The sequence below is a fragment of the Xiphophorus couchianus genome, chromosome 22, assembly GCF_001444195.1.
Source record: "Xiphophorus couchianus chromosome 22, X_couchianus-1.0, whole genome shotgun sequence".
Classification (NCBI taxonomy): domain Eukaryota; kingdom Metazoa; phylum Chordata; class Actinopteri; order Cyprinodontiformes; family Poeciliidae; genus Xiphophorus; species Xiphophorus couchianus.
In genome coordinates this window covers 6,999,645-7,027,060 of record NC_040249.1, presented here as the reverse complement: position 1 = coordinate 7,027,060, position 27,416 = coordinate 6,999,645, and the positions used below count along the sequence as shown (strand labels likewise).

General features: G+C 37.9%; 1 protein-coding gene across 1 annotated transcript; it reads left to right on the top strand.

Annotated features, from left to right (window-relative positions):
* Positions 1-320: 320 nt before the first annotated feature.
* LOC114137830 (uncharacterized) lies at positions 321-27,247 on the top strand. Its single transcript, XM_028006663.1, has 7 exons — positions 321-447; positions 3,659-3,728; positions 5,554-5,767; positions 22,089-22,107; positions 22,185-22,285; positions 24,906-25,206; positions 25,844-27,247. Exons 1-7 carry the CDS (start codon positions 321-323, stop codon positions 26,248-26,250), a joined length of 1,239 nt encoding a protein of 412 aa, XP_027862464.1. The 3' UTR covers positions 26,251-27,247.
* Positions 27,248-27,416: the final 169 nt, after the last annotated feature.

The window sequence follows — 27,416 nt, the reverse complement described above, 5'->3', positions numbered from 1 at the left end:
AAATTCAGCAGGGTGGAGCCAAGAGCAGCTGTGTGTGATAAACTGATTACTCTCATTTCTTAGTGCTCTGTGTATTAGTTATACGCCTAATACACTCTGCGGGCATGTAAATGTTTACTAACCATAATTTATGGTGGCCGTTTTTGCTGGAATGCGGATCTGGGGGGGGGGATTCTGGTTTTAAAGTTGGTCACAGAAGAGTAGACCTTATCTTAAAACAGTGTATTATGCTATATTCAAATAGAATCTCGGCTTAGGGTCTTTCTTCGTGGAGTTGTGCATGTTATTCCAATCCAAAAATAAAACTGTGCTGCCCTGTGATGGACTGGAGACTTGTCCAGGCTGAAACCTTCGTGTTACCCAGTGACATCTGGAGCACCAGCCCCAAGAAGCAACCCTGCAAGGACAAGCAGCTACAGACAAAGATGAATGGACAGATGGATTGTGGTGATTATTGAGATAAAAAATTGACATGCCCTTACAAAATACAGTGGTCTTAAAATGCACTAAAACTCACCTTAGGTTATCTTCAACCTGGAATCTGCTTGGAACTAGCATGTTTTCCCTTTGTGGGTTAGGTTGATTTGTAGGGCTGCAACAATAAATCAGGCCTGATTTCCTTAAATTTGGGGGATTGGTGATCAGCCGATACTTGCACGAGAAAGCGATGTTAACCACCAATCTTATTTACCTCAGAAAAGGAGGCAAATAAGGATATGCACCCCAAAACCCTGTTGGTTAGAGCTTCTCCCTGTGTTTTGTTTCGGGGTAGTCAGTTTAGTTCAGAAACATTTTAATGTTGCATTCCCTGAGTCAAGTCACTCCTGTATAGACATCGTCAGAGGCCTATTTTCAGATTTATTTGGAATCAAGGTCCCAGCTCTTAAGAAAGAGTGGAGAGGCACAGAATCCACATTAAAGTCCAGTGCCATTAAAGTCAGTGATAGTTTCCCCCTTTACACAAACCACCTTGTTGACTGTGCCCTTGTGGACCGAGAGCCATATTGCATCGATGAAAACCTGACACATTTAAGGCACTATGAAAACAGAAATCTATACAATAATATTTGGTGTTGAAGTCCAGAACCAAAAGAGACTCATGTGTAATTCTTTTCATACTCTCTTTCAAAAACTGATATTTCGTGATTACCTCGTGATATTCAGTGTCAATTTGCTTTTTCTAATTTTATAGAAAGATTGCACAGCTGATTTAAAAAAAAAAAAAAAAACAACTTTCAGTGTTTTTCCTACAGCTGCCACTAGATGTCATCCACGAAGAGCTGCTGGCAGTTTAGAGTTCTGTGTTTCTGTAGCAAGGACCCACCAGGGTTGTTCCACCAGGATCTCCTATTGCTGAGGTGCACCCTTTAAAAGAAACATCAAGGTTTGGTGATGGACTGACAACATAGCCAACGTGTAGATTATTGATTGTGCATTTCAAAGGCTTTGGATCAGAGCTTTGTTTTGCATGTGTGTGTGTGTATGTTTTCCCCCTTAGGGTGTTTTTTTTTCTGTGGAGCTTATTGAATGACTTCATGCATGAATTGTGCTAATCAAATAAACTTGACATATATAGAGGTCCTTCCAGGATTTATATCAACGAGGTTGTGCCACTCGGGGCTTTTTTTTTAACCGCTCGGGTTTAAGTAGAAAGGTTTTGAGAGTTCACCCAGCATGATGTCAAGTCTGTGGACTGAAATGTGTTCACCACATCAAGGCAGAACAGAGAGAGTGAGAAGAGTACATGCAACAGAATTAATGCTAGTTAAGTTGCTGGTTCAGTTTTAAATATGTTTAAGTTGGCAGCCCTATAAGCAGGTAAAGCAAGCCCTGTTTGTTCTGCTCCTGCTTTTTTAGAATGTAGGCTTTGTTGACATATGTTTAGTTTGGTTTCATGCCAAGTTGAACATAATTACACTTTCATTCCCAAGACATGTGTGCACTGTATCTGTTACAAATGCTGTTCATTGTTGAAGGGAGCCACTACATGAAGTGAAATTGTTTGACAAAAAAAAAATGTTTTCATAAAGGCTTTGAGGTGGAGGTCCCATCCTACTTTCCTTTATTATTACTCTCTTTTCCCCACCTCTGACCTGCCAAACTGTTTTGCGCCTTACATCTAAGATTTCTGTAAGACCCCCACAAGATTAGTTTGCTGTCTGAACCTCAGCTTTTGATCTATTTTCAAGCCTGTGCATTACTATGTCTGCTAGATGGATTGAATTAAACTCGTTGCAGCTGGTAATCTTCCTTTTACTGACATGGCCTCGTGACACAAAGAAGACCTTATGTTCTGTTAATAAATAACTATATGGCTTTGCTTGAGGTGCTTATGTTTTTAATTATTTCTCAATCACTAATTAATGTTGCTTTGAATTTTTATTACTGAAGTGGTTAAAGTCGCTCACTGCAGCCACTGTTTGCCCAGACAATGATAATGTGGAGTGTAAATCAGATGTTATAATCTGATTTATAACATCAGATTATAAATAATCTGATGTTATAAAATAATCACACTACCCCAAAATAATCACACTACCTCCCGCCGACTTGTTAAATCACTTCAATTAATCCTGTACTATAATGGACAATGTACAATGATAACGGACTCTTCCATCCAAGTTTTGGTAAAGGAAAAAAAAATTGTTGGTCAATAAAAAAGGAAAAAGAGTTAGTTGCTATGCACGATAATGAAACCTGACATAAACAATATGCAGAATGACTGAAAGGGTCCATTTAACTTTCGTGTACTATGTGTTTAACAGCTTAAAGTCGTTTTATATTTTCTTCTCTGATTGTATTGTGCTTGCTTTTACTTTATATTTTACAACAAATGCTTTCATTTTTTGTTTTCTTGTGTTTACTATTAAAAGGTTTAGTTTTTTCGTGTCTGGTGTTTTCCTCATTAAGTGACTTTGCTGCGTCAATTCTTCTCAGTTTGCCGTCTGTCTGTTCCTCACAGTCCCTATAAGAAAGACTGCACAAAAATGAACTGATTAATATCACTTTTTTTTTTTCTTTAACAGTATTTCTACAAGGTTTGTTTCTTTCTAGTTATTTATATTATCTTAATAATTTATCACCATTCTAGACCTTTTGAAAGTGTTTCTTGTTTCTGGTTTACTTCCGTTTTGCATGTTCTGTCCCCATTCATTTTTAAAAATCTTTTCAAGACTTAAAACCAGATATAAAAATACTAATAAAAGCACATGTACATTAAGAAAAATACAATATAAATTTATTGAAAAAGAAAATAAAACAAAAAGGAATAACTTAATTGAGGCTAAAGAACTACAAAAAAGAAAATAAATTCAATTTTGATTAAAAAAAAAAAGCCAGTGGGTATTATTACTTAGCTGTTATATTCAGAGGGATAACATTTATTCTTTGATTTGGCAGTTTTCTTCATAAGACATAAGATTAGGCTTCATTATCAAGGTGGTACAATAGTTTTATGTGATGTCCAAGTTAAGTGAATCTCAGTGTTTGCTCGTATTTATTTGTTTTATTCTTGTTATTTACACACTTATGGGTAGGTAGGTCATTTTAAGACATTAATATGATTAATTGCAACCTGTTACGCGTTTAAGCCTTAAACAATCAAGCATAACGAATTTACTTACTTCTATATGTTGATGCCTTTTCGGTGCTTTTTGAGTTTTGGTGGCTGTTAAAATCGAGTATGACTGCCCCCTGCTGAGCTGGAAGCCGCTGGTTGGCAATCAGAGGTGGGGACTCGAGTCACATGACTTGGACTCGAGTCAGACTCGAATCGTTAAAATCACGACTTGAGACTTGACTTGAAAATATGCTCAAAGACTCGGACTTGACTTTGACTTTCATGCCATTGACTTGGGACTTGAAAAGACTTGATATTTTTCACTCGAAAGTCTTAAAATTTAAAACACATTATTTATAAAGTGGCGTCATTAATTAATGTCACTCATTCCGTATCAATATGCGCAGACCGTCACTATGGTTTTCCTCTCTCCTTATGTATGTATGTGTACGTAGCTGCAGCACAACCAATCAAATTAACAGGATTTGGACGTTTAAAAAAACGCGGCAAAGCTGCAGAGCTCAGGGAACGAAATACGAAATAACCGCTCGAATATGCTTCCGCGAGTAATTTCTTTTGGCTACGTAGGTTATGAACTTTCGACTAAAAAACGAACTGCAACTTGTAAAACATGCAAGAAGAGAATATCGGATGGAGATGCCACGACGTCCAACTTTGTCCGGCATTTGAAGCTTCACAAAGATCGGTAGGTGGCGCTTTTCTTTTGCTGTAAGATAGCTGACTTTAGCTAACTTCGTGTTAGCATGTGTACTCCGGGTTAAATTGGTGATTATTTACCATAAATCCGGTCCTTCAAATGCCTCCACAAATAATGTGCACCGTGTTAGCTCAGGAAGCCGGTGGATAGTGAGCGGGGCTCCGGAACAGAAAGCAGATTCTGGACCTGAACACAGGGAACAGAGTCTCTCTGTCCCATCATGATGATGAACCGGGTCTAGTATCATCTAAGGATGGTTGGTGTATTTGAAGACATCTACGTTGGGAAATTATATTGACAATATATTGTTTTGACAGGTCAGAGAAAAGAGGAAAAAACTGCTGTTATGGTTCTTTGTATTGTGCTGTGGAAATGTCAGCATTTTCGTCTTTTTTTATTGAATATCAAGTTTAACAGAACTGGGCAATAAAGTGGTCCAATTTAAAAATGTTTTTTATACTTTGTGTTCAGCTACACATGTTCTATCATTTGAGATAAATACATATTTTAAAACGAACAAATGGTCTATTTTTGGTCTTATTGCTGTTATGGTCTTATTTGAATTTTTTGTATAATTGCAAATTATAAAAATAAAATAAAAACGACTCGAAATGACTTGAAATTAAAGGTTCCTGACTTGAGACTTGACTCGACTTTTGCCTGTCTTTACTTGAGACTTGACTCGGACTTGAGGACAAAGACTTGAGACTTACTTGAGACTTGCAACACAGTGACTTGGTCACACCTCTGAGTATAATGACAACAAGCTGTAGCTGCTTGTCTCAAACAAAAACATTAACCACCTGCTTTGCCAAGATACAGGCTGCTGTTTGTCCTTTAGCTTTTCCTTTTGAAAAAATAAAACAACAAACAAAACCCTGAAATAATCTTGAACATACTTCATTTTTGGAGTAATGTCAGACATAATTAAAGTTACCGAGTGTGACCATACCCAGTGCTGCTCCTTTGTCACAACCGTAGTTTCCCATTAATTATCCATTGACGTCTCCAAGGTTTTCTTAAAGGAACAGTACAAGTCATTCATAAAAGGATTATCCGTACTGTGTGCAACGGGCAGATGCCAGACCAAGAGCGTTGTTTCATCAGAAGCCAGTCTGTCTGCTAACAGTGGAAAAACTGAGAATTTTACTTGAATGGAATGAAAACTTGAAAACCACACATTCCTAAAAAAGAAAAAAAGTCAATCTTATTGTCTGCTATGCAGCCAAACAGGAGAATGCCCCAAAATTTTCGGGGGCCTGGGAAACTGATGCAGGCCCCCCAGAAGCAAGTCCGGAGTCACTGGGAGCGGACCCCTCAAAGAGGACCGGACCGGGGATGACGACGGAGACGGGCCAGCTGCAGGACATCCGGTCGGCGGCTGTGGAGGAGGTGGACACCTAGCAGGACCTCTGGTGGAGACGACGGGGAAGCTGGAGTTGCTGCAGAAGACTCTGCCAAAGGCGCAGGACGCTGACCCCATGGCGCAGGTAAACGGCCAAAGGCCCTGATAGGCCGGCTGGAGGTTCAAGGATGTGCCGAAGAGCGGCCACTGGAGGCTCGGGGTAGCGCCCAGAAACGGCGGCAGCATCTTTGGTCGCCGGAGGAATTTCAACATAGAATTTTATTCTGTTATTAACTTAATATATTTAAATCAAAATAAGATATTTTCAATTATTTTCCAGTGTAAGATACTGTATTACTACATATAATTGCCAAACATATGATGTATTCTACAATTACAACATTAAAAAATTACATTATTTCATTAGGTATTGAATTAAGTAACTTAAGTGCATATTAAGTAAATATGTCAAAAATTCAGACTTATATCAGTTGGTTTATGCCGAGGGTTAAAAAATAACTTTTGCTCCATTCACATAGACTGCATGGTTTCATCTATTTTTACTCAGCTGTCATGTTGGACCATTAAGAACAGACTCATCTCAAGGTTGCTATGATTCAATTATCCACCCACCGTGATCTCAGACTTCAGTCTTAAGATGCACTGTGTGCTAATTGGATGCTAACAGCCAGAGGTGTGACCAAGTCACTGTGTTGCAAGTCTCAAGTAAGTCTCATGTCTTTGTCCTAAAGTCCGAGTCAAGTCTCAAGTAAGTCTCAAGTCTTTGTCCTCAAGTCAGAGTCAAGTTTCAAGTAAAGACAGGCAAAAGTCGAGTCAAGTCTCAAGTCAGGAACCTTTAATTTCAAGTCATTTCGAGTCGTTTTTATTTTATTTTATTTTTATAATTTGCAATTATACAAAAAATTCAAATAATAGACCATTTGTTCGTTTTAAAATATGTATTTATCTCAAATGATAGAACATGTGTAGCTGAACACAAAGTATAAAAAACATTTTTAAATTGGACCACTTTATTGCCCAGTTCTGTTAAACTTGATATTCAATAAAAAAAGACGAAAATGCTGACATTTCCACAGCACAATACAAAGAACCATAACAGCAGTTTTTTCCTCTTTTCTCTGACCTGTCAAAACAATATATTGTCAATATAATTTCCCAACGTAGATGTCTTCAAATACACCAACCATCCTTAGATGATACTAGACCCGGCTCATCATCATGATGGGACAGAGAGACTCTGTTCCCTGTGTTCAGGTCCAGAATCTGCTTTCTGTTCCGGAGCCCCGCTCACTATCCACCGGCTTCCTGAGCTAACACGGTGCACATTATTTGTGGAGGCATTTGAAGGACCGGATTTATGGTAAATAATCACCAATTTAACCCGGAGTACACATGCTAACACGAAGTTAGCTAAAGTCAACTATCTTACAGCAAAAGAAAAGCGCCACCTACCGATCTTTGTGAAGCTTCAAATGCCGGACAAAGTTGGACGTCGTGGCATCTCCATCCGATATTCTCTTCTTGCATGTTTTACAAGTTGCAGTTCGTTTTTTAGTCGAAAGTTCATAACCTACGTAGCCAAAAGAAATTAGCATATTCCAGCGGTTATTTCGTATTTCGTTCCCTGAGCTCTGCAGCTTTGCCGCGTTTTTTTAAACGTCCAAATCCTGTTAATTTGATTGGTTGTGCTGCAGCTACGTACACATACATACATAAGGAGAGAGGAAAACCATAGTGACGGTCTGCGCATATTGATACGGAATGAGTGACATTAATTAATGACGCCACTTTATAAATAATGTGTTTTAAATTTTAAGACTTTGAGTAAAAAATATCAAGTCTTTTCAAGTAAACAGCTTCAAGTCGAGTCAAGTCCCAAGTCAATGGCATGAAAGTCAAAGTCAAGTCCGAGTCTTTGAGCATTTTTTCAAGTCAAGTCTCAAGTCGTGATTTTAACGACTCGAGTCTGACTCGAGTCCAAGTCATGTGACTCGAGTCCCCACCTCTGGTGATGACATGTAGTGCATTAGCTTTGTCCATTCCTTGTTCTTTTAGAGCATACAATTTTTGATAGTATTTTTTGAAGCATTTTCTTATTTCTATACCTTTATAGGTAACTTTTTTTAGTTATTGGCAAAACAAAACACATATCAGAGTTGGAAAAGGCGGATTTTGGCATAAACTGGTATGTGAATGGTTTGGTTGGAAATGGAGACAGGAAATGAGGAAGACATGGATTTTGAAGGGTGGACGCCAGTGGGGAGAGGAAGAGGGAGAGGACGGGGAAGGCATAAAACAGATGAAGGAAAGGAAATGGGTGATAATCAAGGAAATAAACGAGAACTGGAAGGAAGTAGTTCCGAAGAAGAAAGGATAGTTAGGAGGAAAGTTGTGAGGGAGGAATTTAAAATAATATTAAAACTTAAGAACGAAGAAGAACAGGATAACATCAGCCCCATTGTGGTGTCAAGAAAAATAAAAAAGGAAATTGGAGATGTTGAAATGGTAAAGATTTTGAGAGATGGAAACCTATTGGTAGTTTGTAAAAATGAAGAACAAAAAAATAAGGCTTTAAATGTGGATAATATATGTAAAAAAACTGTGTTGGAGAAAAAAATTGTTAACAATAGGATCGCATATTATTGAAATAGTAAAGGATATATATCAAAGTTTCAGAGTGGTTTTAGAAAAGGGAGGAGCACTAATGATTCAACGTTATGTCTAGAGCATGAAATTAGAAAAGCACAAGTAAATAAAGAAAGTGTAGTGGCAGTATTTTTTGACATAGAAAACGCATACGATATGATGTGGGTTGAGGGATTATTAATTAAATTATGTACGTTGGACATTAAAGGAAAATTATTTAAATGGATTAAAGACTTTTTAACAAATAGAAAAATACAAGTTAGAATTGGTGAAGTGATCTCAGGAAAATATAAAGTAGAAAATGGAACTCCGCATGGAAGTATTATAAGTCCATTATTGTTCTTAATTATGATAAATGATGTATTTAAAGATATTGGAAAAGAAATTGGATGTTCACTGTTTGCAGATGATGGAGCTGTTTGGAAAAGAGGGAAAAATGTAGATTTCATTGTAAGAAAATTACAAAAGGTTATTATTGAAATAGAAAAATGGGCGTTGCACTGGGGATTTAAGTTTTCAGTTGAAAAAACAAAAGTAATGAGATTTACTCAGAAAAAATTAAACAAGGAAATAAAATTAAAATTATATAATCAAGAATTAGAGCAAGTAAAGTGTATAAAATTTTTAGGAATATGGTTCGATGAAAAACTAAAATGGAATATTCATATTCAAAAAGTGGTAGATAAATGTAAAAAAATCTTAAATATTTTAAGATGCTTGGCTGGCAGTGACTGGGGAGCAGATAGAAAATCACTAAAACAGATTTACACTGGAATGATAAGATCTAACATAGACTTTGATTGTATAGTTTATGGTTCAGCAGCTAAAACACATCTGGTCAAATTAGACATTATTCAACACCAGGCATTAAGATTATGTACTGGAGCATTTAAAACCACACCAACAGCAGCAATAGAAGTAGAAATGGGAGAAATGCCATTAGATTTAAGAAGAACAGAACTAGAAATAAATTACTGGTTAAATGTACGAAGCAATAAATTTGATCATCCAACTAGGGAAATTTTAAGTCCATGTTGGGAAAAAGAAAAGAAAGAAATGAGGAGTTTTGGATGGACAATTGAAAATAAAATAAAAGAATTTAAAATGAATAGTTCAGAAATAAGTCAGACACCAATATCAATAACACCACCATGGATTGTACCAGAAGCAACAGTAGACATGTCAATAATGGAAAAGAAACAAGATAAATCTTACATAGCAGATAGTTATTCAGTACAGATGCATTTAAACAATTATTATCAATATATGCAAATTTATACAGATGCATCAAAAATAAATGGAAAAATAGGAGTAGCTTTTGTAGTACCAGAATTCAATTTAAAAATAGGAAAACGAATTACAGATGGATTATCAGTATACACAGGAGAAATGTTGGCAATATTATTAGCTTTACAATGGGTAGAAGAAATAAAACCATTAAAAACAGTGATATGTTCAGATTCAAGCTCTGCATTATTAAGTTTAAAGAACACTCAATCAGATAGTAGGATGGACATTTTATTAGAAATATTTCATACATTATTTAGGATACAAAATATGGGTTTAATAGTTATATTTGTGTGGGTTCCAGCACATATTGGGGTTGAAGGAAACGAGAGAGCAGATAAAATGGCAAAGAGGGCAATTCAAAATCCTATTAGTTTTACAGTTAAAACAAGTAAATCTGAGGGAAAGAGTATGGTTAAAGGAAAACTGATGGAAAAATGGCAAAAAAGGTGGGATGAAGAAAAAACAGGAAGATGGTTTTATAAAATTCAGAAAATAGTAGGAGAGAGAAGAAATAGAAAGGAGGAAAGGGTGATAACAAGATTATGATTTGGACATACAGGACTTCATTATACACTTTTTAAAATAAAAAAGCATGATAATGGCAAATGTGATTACTGTGGAAAATATGAAACAATAGAGCATATTATATTAGAATGTCATAAGTATGAAAGAGAAAGAAGATGCATGAGAAGAGAGTTTGAATGTATTAAGGAAAAGATTAATTTATTAGATATTTTGAGGAAGAATTTGGGGAGTAAACACATACAAATAATTATTAAATATTTAAAGAAAACTAAATTGCTTCACAGAATTTGATTATAGTAGGTGTGTTTGTGAATATGTGCATGATCTAGAGAGGTATAGTATAAAGTTAAGTATAAAAATGGATGAATGTGTGTGTATGTATATATATATATATATATATATATATATATATATATATATATATATATATATGTGCGTATGATTTATTTATTTAGTTTATTCATTATTGTTATTTGTAGGAGTATATATATATTTATATAAATAGATAGTCCATCTCGAACCACACTCCTCAGAAGATTACAGTTAAGATTATCTTACTGGAGTTATTTAAAGGGTCAGTATGAAAACCATCCATGTCAAGAAATTTTAAAACCTAGGGGAAAAAGACTTTAAAATCCTTTGGTTGGGAGATAGAGAGTGACGTGAAAGATTTTGATTTATCATCTATAAAAATGAGTGAAACAGTTCCATTATCACCGGTCCATCCATCTCTGTTTCATGAAATCATTGTGGATTTATCTTTGTTGGAGAAGAGGAAAAAAGGAAATATTTCAGAATCATACTCAGTGCAATCATATATAGAAAATAAATATTTTGATTATGTTCAAGTGTATACAGATGCATCTAAAAGTTTAAGTAGCAACAATGGGGTGTCGTTTATCGTTCCAGGATTTAGTATTAAAAAATGTAAGAGGATTTCTGATGGCGTCTCAGTGTTTACAGGGGAAATGATGGGAATAATTCTGGCATTAGGATGGATTGAAGAGGTTCGTCCTCTGAGAAGTTTAATTTGTTCTGATTCAAGTTCATCATTATGTTCAATTAAGCATAATCAGTCTAATAGTAGGCCAGACCTTTTATTTGAGATTCAGTTAATACTTTATAGAATTCAGGCCATGGGATTAATTGTCATTTTTACATGGGTTCCATCGCATATAGGAATAAAAGGAAATGAGTTGGCAGACAAATATGCAAAACAAGCTTCAAAAAACAGTTCCATTGAGATACTGATTCCTTTTAGTAAAGAGGAAATAAAATCTATTATAAAACAAAAGGTTAAGGGAAGATGGCAGAAGCAGTGGGAAGAAGAAAGAACTGGTAGATGGCTTTATTGTATTCAAAGGACAGTTGGTGCAATGAGGGCAACAGAAAGAAGTAGAAAAGAAGAAAACATTATATCCAGATTACGTTTTGGTCATACAGGTTTAAACAGTACACTATTTAAAATGGGGAAACATCCATCAGGTAATTGTGATCTTTGTCTTCAAGAAGAGACAGTAGAACATGTTTTATTGTTATGTCCAAAGTACTCCGAGGAGAGAAGGAAATTAGAATATAGGCTTCTTAAGAATAAGTTACAGTTAAAAATACCAGATATTTTGGGATATTCCTCTTCCTCTGAATATTTATGTTATTTCATAAAATTTCTTAAGAAAACTAAACTGATAGAAAGGATTTCGTGTTGTTTTTTTTTAAGTTGCGTTCTGATCCACACTCCATACCAGTAGGTGGCGGTAATGCACACCATTACGTTGCTTGCCAACCGCCATTACAAACAAAAAGAAGAAGAAGAAGAACCACACTCCATACCAGTAAGTGGCGGTAATGCTACTTAAAGTTTGTTGCCAACCGCCAATAAACTCAAGAAGAAGAAGAAGTCGGAGACAGGTCTTCCTCATGATCCCACTGTGCGGCCCGCGTCTCTCGGGTTCTGGCGGTAAAAAGGCAACATATCGCCAAGTGTGGTGCATGCTGCTCTGATTTCCTTGTGGTAGGTCTCCGCTCTCCCCGCACTATTGTTATTTGTCAGAAAATCTAAATTTAAGTGCGATCGTAGGTGAAACGCTACTGCGCTGCTCTCCTCCTCTTCCTCGATCAGCGAGTGTGTGTGCGCGCGTTTGTGTGGATTGGCAGGTAAGGAATTGACGCTCATTGTAAGCTCCAGTTTGTTGCAGTTCTATTTGAAACGGTGACTAATTAACTTTTATAGGTCTCCCCATATTTGGACCATTGCTGTTCTGTTGTCTCCCGGATTTCTGCACGTTACTAATCAAAGTCGGACTGTGGTGGCGGCTACACGCCCTGATTAAGATGGTGTTTGGAGTGCGGCATAGGCGCGCCCAGTTCGCCTCCTGCTGCGGCGTGGCCAGAGGGCCACACCTGGTGCTGATGATATTTTAACTTGCATTTTCTGTGTTTTCTTTATTTTGTTTCCAGCCCTTTTTGGTTCTTTATATAACTGTTTATTTATTTGGGCTGATTCTGTTCTTCTTTTGTTGTATTAAGTTTATGGTTGTTGCATTTATTACTTGTCTTTTTCCGCTGGCAGTTGCTGAGGTCCGGTGGCGGTGTGGTGACGGTGTCTTCCGAGTTTGGGTTGTCTCACTGCGTCTGGTGCTTTAAAGGGTTTTTGTTTGGTGGATTCCGTCCCTATAGTGGCCCCTTCTGCCGGTAACCTCAGCTACTGTAGTTTCTTCTGTTTTCTTCCGTTTTTTTTTTTTGTTAGGATGAACTGCTTTTAGAAACAAGAGTATTTTAAAAGAATTTAATAAACAGCTTTTTGCACATTTGAAAATGTCTTAGATGTCTCCATCGATGCATGACCGAACCTGTGTGCCTTAAGAAGAAGGTAATGTTCCCTGGGTGAAATTCCCAGGGTGGCGCTGTGGAGCAACTTATTTGGGTCCAGAAATTTAAATTACACAATATTCCTGATTTCAATCTAGTGCTGCCACATCTGCAATAAAGGTTGTTTTTTTTTTTATATAAAAAAAAAAAGCTCCCATCAGTGATCAGCTGCTGTGATCAGAGACTGAGCCTCCCAGGAGGTGCCGGAAGGACCCTCATTGTTTACGCTACAGGGCGGAGTCAGGATGCAGCAGCTCAGTCAGAAGAGCAGTGAAATACACTTGAGTCACTATTTGTCCTACTGTACTTTGTATTTTTATTTTCAGAATCATTTTTTATTTTCTCCCGTTCTGATCCAATGACTCGGGTTGCGGTGGGGCGGTGCTGATCTCCGCAATTCGGGCACGGAAATCCGCCTTCAGTTCGTATTGATGATTAAAATTATTTTGCTGTACAGTAGTTATTTGTAAAAAAAAGAAAAAAAAAAGTTTATAGAGTACTTTTATTTGTTAAACAAATGTTTGGGCCTGTAAAAAGGTTTTGTTCTTTGATTTCAATGTATTATGGAGTATTTTATTGTGTAATAATTATATAAAAAAAAAAGGTCATTACTTTGTGGATTTCGCCTATCTGGGTTCTTTTTGGAATGTAACTCCCTCGAAAAATGAGGGTTCACTGTACTGCTGCAGGAGCAGTGATGTCATGGGGACAAAGATCATGACATCACTCATGACATAGTGATGACATAGACAATGACTTTGATATAGTCAATGACCCTGACTATGTCAAAGTCATTGAGTTCCAAGAGTTCCAAAGTAAGAGTACTTTCTGTGATTTAGAGAAGCAAAACGATTGCTATCCAAAAACAAGAAGAAAATGAAGCGTTCAACACAAGATTCGCAGACCAAGGCCAGCTCGGATCAATTAACTAATAGTCCCCGATCCCATAAGAAACTTATGAAAAGTGGGGGTGAAAAAGCTAGAGACACAACAAAACGGCAAGAGGACAACCTAACAGAAACTTATCTGTGCAAGGAGAGACTACAACAAACTGAAAAAGATTTACGGAAGCAACTACAGATCACAAGTTTGCAGAAGAAAGAAATAAAACAGCTAGAGGTTAAAAATTTTAAACTTACTAACAAATATGAAGGGATTTCGACTAAACTTCAGGAAAGTGACAAACGAATTCAGGAACTAGAAGGTCAGTTAAAAAACACGGAACAAACTCTTGCAGATAAGTCATATTCACTCTTTACGGAAATCGGACGGAGGCGCGAACTGGCTGAGCTAGTGCAATCACTGAAGGGGTTCAAAGAACGAGCCCTGGACGCAGAAAAACAGGTGAAGGAGCTTACGGATGACAACCAAAAATTGAAATTACAGTTAGAAGCGTCTATCCTAAAAGCAAGCACATTTAAAAATGAATCAGAGACCCTTAAAGTTGAGCTTAAAAAACAGTCAGATGTCATGAGAGCTAAACAGAACACAATTGGCAATCTTAAGACCGCATTGGATGCAAAACAAAAGATAATCGAAGCTCATAAAGAGGAGATTAAGAGACAACGCAAAGCTGCACAAGAGACAGAAGTGGAAGTGAAAAGAAATCGCCAGATTGAAGAAACAACACTGAAGCGAATAAAACACAAAGATGAAGAAAATTTGAGCCTACGAAAGGAAGTCACGTCACTACACAAGTCTTTGTATGAATTTGAGATGAAGTTGTCAAAACTAGATTTGCAGTACCAAATCCTCCAGGAGAAATCTGAACAGGCTCATACAGACAAAGCAATCCTGGAGAAAAAAAAACACACACTGGAAATTTCTACAGCGAGTCTTGAGAGAGAGGCTGTTGAAACCCAGACACTGCTAGAAAAGTCCCAGCAAGAGAATGAGTTACTTAAGAATCAAGTGGAGCAGGTCAAGATAAAGCTGGCTGAAACGATTCAGAGCTCAAAGGAAAGTAAGATCAAATTTGAAAAAGACCTCCTGCGTACACAGGAGGATTATATGAAACTGAATATGGAGAGAGAAGAAGCTCTGACAAAAACCAAAAGAGCCACAGAAGGAATTTACTCTAATGAGAAAAAAATTGGAATACAGGCAGATTTAATTCGCGAACAGGAATGTAAGATTATAGAGCTAAATAAGGAAGTTCTGCGACACCATGAGAATGCTCAGAAATTTAAAATGGTTAGAGCAACTTATTCAAAGGTGCAAAGGTTAGGGTTAGATGAAGAGAAAGGAGATATTATACTTCTCCCAGACACCGACAGGAAAACGGAAAAACTCAAAATGTATCGCGCTGAGAACCGCAGATTGTCCAAAACACTGGAAGAGAAAGACATAGAAATTGAGAATCTCAAGGTTCAGGAGGACAATCTGCAGGATGTGGTGAAAAATCTCAAGTCTAAGTTAGACTATCTGCCGGAAGATACATTGCATAAAATGCAGGTGAGTCAGACCGACATTAGAGCTCTCAGAAAACAGATAAAAGCCCAAGAAGCAGAGATAAAAACGTATGCAGCAACAATAAAACTGCAAGATGCCAACATCAAAGAATTGACAAATAAGCTTAAAGAGATCTCATTTTCAAAGAAAGATGATCTTCCGCCAATTAAGTCAACAAATATTAAACTGAAATCTCAGGACACAAACCCAAGGTCTATGAAGAAACCCCAAAATATTGTTTTTCTTCCACCTCTTCTAATCACTCCATATGGAAAAGCGAAAAAGTAAAAGGATGTGATTGTTAATGTTTGACTGATGGAATGATAGCATCTGAGAAAGACGTAGGCAGGACCTCAGTATGTGGGAGAAGGTCGTGGAGAACATGTGGAGACAAATTTTGCCATATGGGTGGATTTTTGACAGGAGGAGCATTTTATTGACTTTTCAAGAGGGGTGGTCAACTCTCATTATTTGGGGGTGCGGGGGGTCCTGCACGACATGTGGGGACAAATCAGGTTTTGTGGATGGATTTTTGACAGGAGGAGCATTTTATTCATTTTTCAAGAGGGGTGGTCAACCCTCTGTGTTTGGGGGGTTCCTGCAGTACATATAGGGACACATTGGGCCATATGGGTGGATTTTTGACAGGAGGAGCATTTTATTCATTTTTCAAGAGGGCTGGTCAACCCTCTGTGTTTGGGGGGTTCCTGCAGTACATATAGGGACACATTGGGCCATATGGGTGGATTTTTGACAGGAGGAGCGTTTTATTGACTTTTCAAGAGAGGTGGTCAACTCTCATTATTTGGGGGCGCGGGGGGTCCTGCACGACATGTGGGGACAAATCAGGTTTTGTGGATGGATTTTTGACAGGAGGAGCATTTTATTCATTTTTCAAGAGAGGTGGTCAACTCTCATTATTTGGGGGGTTCCTGCAGTACATATAGGGACACATTGGGCCATATGGGTGGATTTTTGACAGGAGGAGCATTTTATTCATTTTTCAAGAGGGGTGGTCAACCCCTCTGTGTTTGGGGGGGTTCCTGCAGTACCCACCCATATGGCCCACCCATTGGGCCATATGGGTGGATTTTTGACAGGAGGAGCATTTTATTGACTTTTCAAGAGAGGTGGTCAACTCTCATTATTTGGGGATGCGGGGGGTCCTGCACGACATGTGGGGACAAATCAGGTTTTGTGGATGGATTTTTGACAGGGGGAGCATTTTATTGACTTTTCAAGAGGGGTGGAGAGACTCAGACAGAGAAAGACAGTGATTAAAAGGGTTTATTGACATACAGTACAGACCAAAAGTTTGGACACACAGTTGTGTCCAAACCTTTGGTCTGTACTCTACATGAATTAAAGTTCTTTGGCGCTCGGGCCTCGGCTGAGGACATCGAGCTGTGAATTGCAATGAGCTCGGATGAGCATTCCCAATGTAGGTTAAGAAAGTCATCCCCCAAAAAGGGAGCGCTGAGGCCGGGGAATTCCCGACGAGGAAAGTAGGAGCAGGTGGGAGAAGCTACGCTAACTCGGGCTTACGGGCTGGGACTTGAGTCTGTAAAAGGCGACATTGCTGTGAAAAGGGGGAAAGTGATGTGAAGCTGGCAGATAAAGGCCAGCTGGGGATGGCGCTAGGCGTGGAATGGCAGGATGCTGGTAGATTAAGGCCAGCTGGGGTGATGCGGTGATGCAATGAGATGGTGTTTAACAGGTGCAAGGGGCAGGAAGTCCAGTGCAGGGCATAATAAAGTTCAAGAAGGAATATATTGGGGGCTTGGTTACAGTAAATGAGTGCGAGATGCTGTAGAAAAGAGGTTGGTGATCCACCTTGGCTCACTGCTGGGAGGAAGGCTACTATTTATTAATTTATTCATGCATTCATTCAGTTAAAAGCCCTGAAGCATTTGAAACGCATATGAATAGTGCCTGCAAGTTCGGGAAGAGGATAGACTAATAAAAGTTCCTGCGTTTCCTAGCGTTGCACATCATGAATGCTACGTCTTACCCCGAAAGACCGAGGCGGGCGTAGCGGGAAAAATTCGATGGGAGGTGCTGATGAGCGGGTTCACAGCGGCTATGCGGAAGTGAGAGAAGCTGTTGACGTGGCTGAACCAGAGCGATGAAACGGTGGAAAGGCAATGCGATGAACGGCGGTGGTGAAATGGAGAGATGATGAACGATGAGCTGGGAGGGTGACGTAGATCGGTGCAGCGAGACTTTGGCGGGCCCAGCCAGGGCCTGAGGCGAAGAAAGACGGGCCGGGGATGCAGACGGTGGGATTATGTGTCCGCCCTTACAAAAAAATCACATGAAAATCACATGTGACCACATGAAAACCACACATGTGGTTCACACAACTTTGTTCATGTGAATGATGTATGAACGATGTGTATCACATGTGAATCACATGTGATACACACATTTCCACATGTGGAAATGTGTGTTATAAATATAGATACAGTATATACAATTATAAAATAATGATTATCTTTTTATGGATGGTTCACCCCCCTTTATTGCTACATTCCTAACTTTACCTGAATTTAATAAAGTCAGAAAACAGTTGTATCAGCTGACATGAACTTTGCATGTTCTCCACTTGATCACAATAACTAGTAAAACTACAGGAACTAGTGAATTCTCCACTTTAAATGGCCTCTAGATGTTTTTCACCCTGTAGTGAAAGCTTATACAGAAGATGAATCATTCTTTTTAACCCATACATGACTTATTTAGAAATGCTTGTTGGATCTGTTGGATTTCTGTTGAATCCACCCTTAGCTTGCGTTAAAATGACATGTTAGCTCAAAACCTAACACAGCATGTGGTGTCAAACTTGTAACCCAACCCCGTTGTGTTAAATGACCCCGAGCTACTCTGGTTGATATAATATCCAGCAGTGGGTGGAACAACAACGTGAAGGGGTTTACTTTAAGCCAGCTGTTTTATGGGACGTTATCTCCTCGAGTTTATTTTATCACTGTTGATTTCTCCTATGTTAAAACATTAGGAACTCATTTTGGAAATCATAGTTAGCTTGTTGCACATACTTGAAGTTTGATTTCCAAAGTTAAAACATACTCAGATGGAGGGATTACTGTAATGAAGAGATGTCATTGGCTTGGCTTCCTTACACTGACAACGTTTTAATATTAAAATGATCAACTGAACTCTATATTACTACAAATGAACTGAAGTGAATTGTATGTTATTGGATTTGAATCTGACCACAACTAAGCCAAAAAATATTAATACTCCTGGCGGATTTATGAGTTTAAAGTAATTTTTTTTATTTTACAAACATTTTTCTTTTGTGTGGAAGTAATTTTAATATTTTGCAGTAGAGAATCTGTGAAAGAAGTTAAAGATTACATTAATGGTAATGTAATGGCTACAAAGAAAGCTAAAGCGGGAGAGTGACGGAGGATTGCATTTTGGGTGCAGTTTACAATTTGCTGTTGAGTCTAGAAGTTCAAATGATGTAGCAGATGCTGGTGGGCCTGAAAGCAAAGAACAAACAGCGTCTTGCTGACAAGATAAACATACAGCACATACGCTGTTTATAGTGATGGGAATGTGACGGTAGTGTATGGAGGTGGAGGGATATCACATTTGTTTTAGTCAGCTGCTGTCAGCATGTAGATGAAGTGAGAGATTATAAAGTGACTACTGTGACGGAAACCTGCAGGCTTTGTGTTGACTATGAGGCATGAGGTCATTGCGTTCAAAAGAACTGAATCAGGTTCTGTGTCAGGGATTGTGAGGCCTGATGAAATAGTCTTGGCCAAATGTAGTAATGCGTTAAAATGACGTTGTAAATAAAACCTTTAAGAAGTTGTTTCAACAATAAGGTGCATTAGTTGAAGTTAATTACAACGCTGTTAAGCTGAATGATTTCCTCTGAATGGGTCAAGTAAGAAGACTAAATTATGCTTCTTTTGGCTTCTTTTCTAAATTCTTAATTCGAAGCTGTCCTCGCTTGACAAGGAACAGATTAAAACCTAAAAAAAAAAAAAAAAAGAATTTCTTGTGCAGATTCATCCTTTCCTGCTCGTTCTGTTGCGTTGCTATTTATTGGCCTTGGCATTTCTCCATGGGTGCTCGTGTGGCCAGCTGTCTCTGACAAACCAAGACCCTTCAGCTACGATATACTAAAGGAGACATCAGACCAGTGGAAGGATGTTTTTATTTTTATTTTCTCTGCGAGTGCTGTGTCCTACTGCATTTCTATCCAATGCTCAAAGTGTTAAATTCTAGTTGTTTCATGAATCACAATAACAACAGCGAAAAAAATACAAACAAACAGCGAAGCAAAGCTGGGTTTGTTTAACATTTTACAATGTTATTTTTGTAAAATATCAAGAACAGCAACATCCTGTGAAATATCTTTGCGATGACTTCCAGGAGATTCTTTTCGTGGTCAGTAATGACCCTCAACCAAGGCTTGGCAATCATACATCAAACAAGCAAACACAATATATAATAAATAATAAATGTTCTCATATTAATTTAAATAGAGAACCATGACCAGCCTAATTTATTTAGTAAATTAATGCGCATGACTGATGCCTCTCTGCAGCCGGTTGCTATGGCAATTTGGATGAAAGCGGGAGCCCCTCACGCTACTGATGTGTTTGCCTGAGCTTTAGGGTCCTATCTTCCCATGTAATTACTGCGTGTTTACCTAAGCGGACCTGACCTATCTAGACAGACACATTTGGCTTTTTTTTAAAAAAAAAACTGGTTCTAAAGCCGAAGAAAGAAAGCATTTTGATTAATTGACCTATCCTGATAAGTTAATTGTTGCTAAATATGCCTATAAAAATGTATAATCGTTGATAAGACCATAACTCTCACAACTATCCCCCAGAGCGTGAAACTGCAGGTCAGCATTATATTAGCAAGAACGTCTTAATAAATGTTCGACACTTTACGTGGGTGGTTTGATGTTGTGTGTCAGTAAACAAATATTTCTGCTGGACTCCAAACAGGTTATCTATTCCGACGAAGCCAACTTTTTGAATTCGACCCAGCGAAATGGCCCCTTTAATTACACTGAGACAAACAGAGCGGGGGCAAAGTTCAGCTGAACTCACAAAAAACGGATGAGGTGAATAGCCGGAGCTCAGAAAGCAGCCTGGCGTATTACTAAAGGACACTGCGGCAGGAAGATGTGGAAACAGTTGCGGAGATAAATAATTACAATCCCACCTCCGTTATATCGCTCGTAACAATTGGCGCAAATCGTTTGCTGAATAATGAGTTTATGAGGAGTTACAAATGGTGAGTAAAAAGCGTTTCTCTTGCCTATGTTTGTTTTTGTTGTTTTAAAATATGTTTTAAAACAGGTGCTATTCAGCTTAGTCTGCCTTTAGTCGTATTTTGCGACGTGAAACGATGTCGTTACACATCTGAGAAACAAATTAAACATGTTGTAAGATGATTTTTGACATTATATAGTTATATTGGTTTGAACTTCACGAATGCTCTTCTGTATGATCGATGGACCGACATTGATTAGCTGCAGTACACTTAGAAACACCCAGCTTGATCTCATGATTACCTGTGAGTTGTTTTTTTTGGTTGTTGACTGTTCTTTGGAGACTGTATTGCTTTCTGGTGCAAATTCCTCATTGATCCACTATACCTTTACACAACAGATACTTGCAAGCAACCTCTGCACAGAATGACAAGATGCCTGTTAGGTAAAAGGTAAAGATCCCATGTTCTTCTACTACCACATATCAAACCAGCTTTTTACATGCAACGTATAAAAAGGCACATAACGTTTTCTCACTGTCTGACATTAATCAAGACTAAACTGTGCCTGTTTTAGGTGAGTCAGGATTACCAAAAGTATTTGTTAAATTCCAGAAGGATGAGATAAGTATGATGATGTCATCGCTTTGAACATTTCTAATTGGGTCATTCATAGCATTTGAGTTAAATAAATGCCCCTGTCATTATATTTTAAGGCCACACCTCAGACATACTTATTTGTAAGACATGATGAGCAAAATCAGAATAAATCAGGCGAAATATAAATGTCTTGTTGACTAATAAAATTAAATGTTAATGTCTGACTGACTTCTTACATTTAGAGAACAAAGAGGGCAGATTGCAAGCCTGAAAACACCTTCCCAAATGTAAAACGCAAAGGTGCTGATGTTTTGATGTTAAACGTACTAAAAGAAAATTAGTAACTGAAAGATGTACCTAAATGGTCTACAAACCTGGCCAGTACTGTCAGGAGGAATTGGGCAATATTCCACTGAAATGTTTACAGAATCTTAAGGAAGAATATCCAAAATATCTGAAACAAGACATACAGTTTGAAATGCAAAAGAAGCAAAAATGTAAGCAAAATCCTGGGTTTGAAGAAAGTTGTTAAAAAAAACAAACAATTTCTGCATTCAAAATTCTGGCATTTAGTCATTTTTGGTAAAACAAAACCTGACATAAAACAGGTCATGTTTAGCCCGATTGAATGTTGAAACTTAAAGGTTATCTGTATTTTCAAACATCACACATAAGTATCTGTTTTCCACTGTTTCTTGATTTTATGTGCAAATCAGAAATTAGGTTAATTGTATACGAGGATAACAATTGTGTGCATGCACATAAAAGACTGTCTGTAAAACTTTCTGATTGCAGCTTAGGGAGATGGAGGACTGGATGGTATGTCTCGGCACTGAAGAATCTTTCGTCAGTTCATGCTCTGAAGCCGCTCATTCCCACCTTCTGCTTTGTGGTAGTGTTCGTATACGGCCAGGCCGACAAACTCCGGAACTTTGTCGCTGGCATCTTTATCCCACAGTACCATTACCCGTTCCCTGTTGCTCTCTGCTTCACCCAGGTTAGTAAGTGTAGCATTGCTTTCAAATCAGTCATCCATTCATTAACCAGGAGAATGTGCTTGCGAGGAGTGGTGCACAACATGCAAAATCATTTGCATACTGGTCTATTTCTGAAGAGTAATTGGCGTTCTGACATCACTATATTTGCATATGTTGAACTAACATTTATAGGATTTCCATTTACATAGACATCAGCATGCAATACATTGCATAATTAGTTCTACGTCTTAATTAATGGATTTGTTTTAGCCATGCTACCATCACAGATATTTTATTGGGATTTTATGTGATGAAACAAAGAAGACAATTTTGAATTTAGATAATGTCACAAGCTTTGTCACAGTAGGTAGATTGGAACCGTGGTTATATTTTTTAAGTCCTGACACTAAATTTCAATTGCATTTAGATCTGGACTTTGACTGGACCATTCTAACACATAAGTACACACCCAGCAAAACTGTATCATTTTGTCTCTATTTGTATGTCTTGAATTGTTCTGCTGAATATCTCTTGCAGCTTTTAACAGACTTTTTGCTGTGTCACATTCTTTCCATTTTGAGACAATAGATTAAACTCTCATTACATTTGCCTTCTGATGTTCTCAAAACACACTGCTTTACACTGAGATTAAATTGCAGCATCATTTATTTTTTGACAGGCAACATATTAAGACAGTTCAGTACATTGGACTTTCATTGAAGAGTTTAGAGTCGTGCACTACTTTGTTGGTCTTTCGTATAAAATTCTAACAAAAAACTTAAAGCTAGCACACTAAGCACAGAAGCATACTGTTGCCTCTGTGTGCTGGTTTGAAGGACAGAGCAGAGGTAATGCTAAGGCAAAAGTGCTTAGTGTTGATTAACGCATGCATGTGATAGATGTTTAACCGAATTATCACGCAACGGACTGACATGAGAATATGACCTTGTTCAAAGGTTGGCCATGAACGACCGCCCAGAAAAGTCCACAGATAGGCCTCAGGTGTGTTTCTGCAGCAAGCTTAGGAGTTAAATAGGCTTACCAACAACAAAAGTAGACTTCCTGATATAATACTTCCTGCCTGTCATTAAAAAATAAAAATATGTCAACCTGCAGTAGAGTCAGCACTTATCAATGTGGAGTTAGCTCTTAGTAATTTCAGTGAGTGGGTATGTTCCTCTTCCACCTTGCCAAGCCCTCAGTATCTTTGTTTATGACTGGTTATCAAATATTACCATGGCGCCTTAAAGTAATTGTGAGGTCAAAATATTAGAAGTGTGTTTAAAAAAAAGGGAGCTATGCTCAAACTCAAGCACGTCACATTCTATAACAAAGAAAAACTTGAAGAAATAAAGATGATCAAATCTGGTTCAATCTGCAGAAAGTGAAGCAAAAAAAAGGGTAATATTCGGTTGGTTAAAAAAGGAAAGTTTTTGTAATTTACTGTACAAGCTCAAACATTTACTGTATAAACTTATAAAGTGAGCTTTCCAGTGAATCAATAGACCAAGATTAAATTGGATGACCAATGTTTCTGAGAATTATTACACGACTGTGCTCCAAGGAACTGACTAACCTGTCAGCCTTAGACGGTTAGATTACACTTCAAAGTCCATCTGGGTTCATTGCTCTTGCCTCAGAAACAGCATGATCAATGTCATCCTTGTAGTTTTCTATTAGATTAAAGTCCAGAAATAGGCTTACCAACAACAAAAGTAGACTTCCTGATATAATACTTCCTGCCTGTCATTAAAAAATAAAAAGAAAAGCAGAAAAATAAAAAGAAAAGCATTTTGTGGTGGCAAACCACCACAAAATGTTAATCTTGTTATTCTGAAACCAAGATGCTGCTGTCTGTTTTAGTGTCTCTGGGGCTGTTTCCTTATTATTTCAACTGTTTTCCTTTCCAACATAAGGCAAATATACCTCTTTAAGTATTTTTGATAAGTTAGAAGAGATCTGTGATCCATAATCTCTGGTATGTGCAGGATGGGTCCAACATCATGATATAAGAAATGTTTCCATCCCATGATGCCTGAGCCATGAATGCCTCACAGTTTAAATTTAATGATTTATTTACTCTTAATCAGCCTCATGCATGTCATGACTAGTGGTTTCCATGACTTTATTACAACTACTTTATAAATGATTTGCTTTATCAATGATTCTATTTTTTCACCTGGCAGGTATTCTTGGACTGCTGTGTTTTGAACTCAACTTTATATTTAAAAAATGTCACAGAAACATGACATAAGATCAGATATTAGCTACATAATTTAACCTAATTAAATTTAGAGAAAAACAAAGCTATTCTATTTTTGTGTCATAATTATATTTTCAATGATGATAGTTCTTCTGGTTTGCCTTGTTTTGTTTCTAAAATAATCAGCTTATTGATTGAAATGCAAAGTTTGTGACTATGTGTATTCACCTCACATTTTTGAAACATAAGGCCAAAAATAATTTAAAAAAAGGATTTGTCAAAGAGAATTTACTGGCTCTGAAGTTAGGTGTAATTTATTTGTGGGCTGTAAATTATTAAATAATTCTTTCACGCGGACACCGGCTACTTCCGCTTCTGCTTTTCTTTGAATGGACGTTCCCCTTACAGTGCTGAACATGTTTGCACTTCCTCCCCAGGTTCTGGTTTCTCTTGTCTTCATAAATCTCCTCCATGCCTTGGGATTGGTGCATCTCAGACCGTACTCCAGATCGCTGGGAGAGAGGCTGCTGCTGCCCGCCATCTGTAACAGCGTTCACTCCGTGCTCATGACTTGGGCCAAAGCAAGCAGCCCGTACGCAAACCTCTTCCTCTTCACTGTTCCTCTGCTGCCTCTGCTCACCCTCGGATTCAGTTTTGCGCTGAAGGTGGCGTCTCTGCCATCTCACCACTTGTCAGTGTTGATTTCTATCCTGAGTGGGATGTTTGTTGTCATCACAGGTAAATCTTAACACACGGCAAAAGCATTCACAACCTTTGAACCTTTTTTGTCATATTACAACCACAAACCCCTACGTGTTTATTAGGTTTGTGCAGTTTTGCCAAGAGCAGTGAAGCGGTTTATCAGATCAAACAAACAAAAAAGATTCTATTGGCCTATCTCGAAAACCTGTGTGTTGTCAAAAACCTACATTGCAGCCAGCACCATGAGCAAACCATCATTTTGGTTAAATTTGGAGCAGCGCCTCCGCAAGGATGATAGACAGCACTAAAACTGTCTTTCTGGCTCTGATTGGTTGCCTCTGATATGGATTTCTGCAGATTGCTCTAGGTCCACAGGGACAAGGCAGAGGAGCTCAATTTTTTCACAAATCACATGTCTCAAGTTGTACTATCACAACATGATGACATTTTTAACAAATATGTAAAAAATTTACATACTGCATTGTTAATTCCCTCTCTCCATTGGGATTTGTCACATACAATCCCAATAAAACACGTTGAATTTTGAGAATATTGAGAAAGGCAGAAGGTTCAGTTGGTACAAATACTTTTCCTAAGCAATTATGCAAGATTAAGAGAGGCTATGTAGTTAGAGGCTATATAATTTTTTATCAATTTGTTTTCCCCTGCACAGCATCCAACGGGATTCCTGTTGTTGAGTCTCTGGAGTATCTCTACGCGCCTCTCGCTTTGATTCTCCATAGCCTTTCTCTGATCACCTTCACTAAAGTGTCCGAGTCTGTGCGCCAGCAGCCCTCTGACGTCCAACCCTCTGTTTTTGACATCTACTACGCTCAACTGGTCATCCAGGGTGGAGTGCTGGGCTTCCTGTGGCTTCTGCACCCAGACAAACCCTGGCTGGTGTTGAAAATGAGCAGCTGGCGCAATCTGCTCTTCCACGGATACCTGCTCGCCATTGTCCTGTTGGGAATGGTACTCAACTTTCTGGTCTGCACTTCTACTCTCTGCGTCTCCCCACTCGCGGCTGCGTTGCTATATTCGGCAAGGTACATGGTGCAGCCGTTTTTTCATCTTCTGTAGTTCCTCTGTATGGTACAGAATCCTTGTCCATCTATAAGCTATCACCATTATCAAAGATTGAAGTAGTACTTCTGAAAAAGAAAATCACACGAAAAATGTGAAAAGATTTCCGTCAGGTCAAACGTTTAGCATTAATCCGGTTAGAATCGTGACTTTTAGAATTAAAAGTCTGTCACAGCCAGAAAAAATCTGCCACTAAACTTTCTAACCGGAAAAATTTAAAATAAATAACAACACGGCGCACAGATTCCAATTTTGAAGAAAAGGTTTGATGTCCATTTGATGAGGACATATGTCCTGTCATGACCACATTATTTGTTCTCATGTGAAATTAGACAAACTTAGTATGTTAAATGTCTCTTTTTTTATTTGATCTAAACTAGCTGCACTAATGTTTATTTTAAATCCCTGTGTCATAATCAGATTAATTTTGCTGGTTGTAGCTAGTGAAAATGTGTTCACATATAACATGTGTTCTTGAAGAACCTGAAGAAAACAGGAAGTAAAATATTTCTGATATTGTGGTAATAAGTAAAGTAACATAGGGTAAAACAGCTTATCTAAACCATTTGGAAACTGCTCTAAAAATGCGTCAAATTTCTCTTCGTTTAGTTATGCATGTTGTGCGCCTTTTCTACATCTATTGATGAATACTACCTATACAGATTATGGCAAACCTTTGGTACAAAGCAACAAACTTTCTTTTTTGTGCAAAGCTGGATATGGATTTTTCTTAATTAGAGCAAATTCTTTCAATATTATCGTTTGTAATTGCAACTCTTTAGCAAATATTTTCTTTTTATTTGTGCACCTTTTACATATTTGAGCAGTATTTAAGGGATTAAAGTCCCACATTTCTCCTCTACCGTACAAGATCTAACCGGATCTCTGCAGAGGTTTTCTGTGAATGATTCTGAGAAGTTTTTTGTTTTTTTTCAGAGGAAACAGGATAAAGATGATCCGGGTTTTTTTTTTTTTTTTTTTTTTTTGCACTTTTACATGACAGATAAAAACACATTTTCAATCAGTGTTAAAAAAATATTTAACCTCAGACCTTTGGCTGAATGAATCTTAAACCAGACGTTGGTTTTTGTTGTCCCTGAATGATTCTGAGAGCTCGGATGAAAGGACATGGCACCTGACAGGCTGTTAAGATGCCTCTTGTT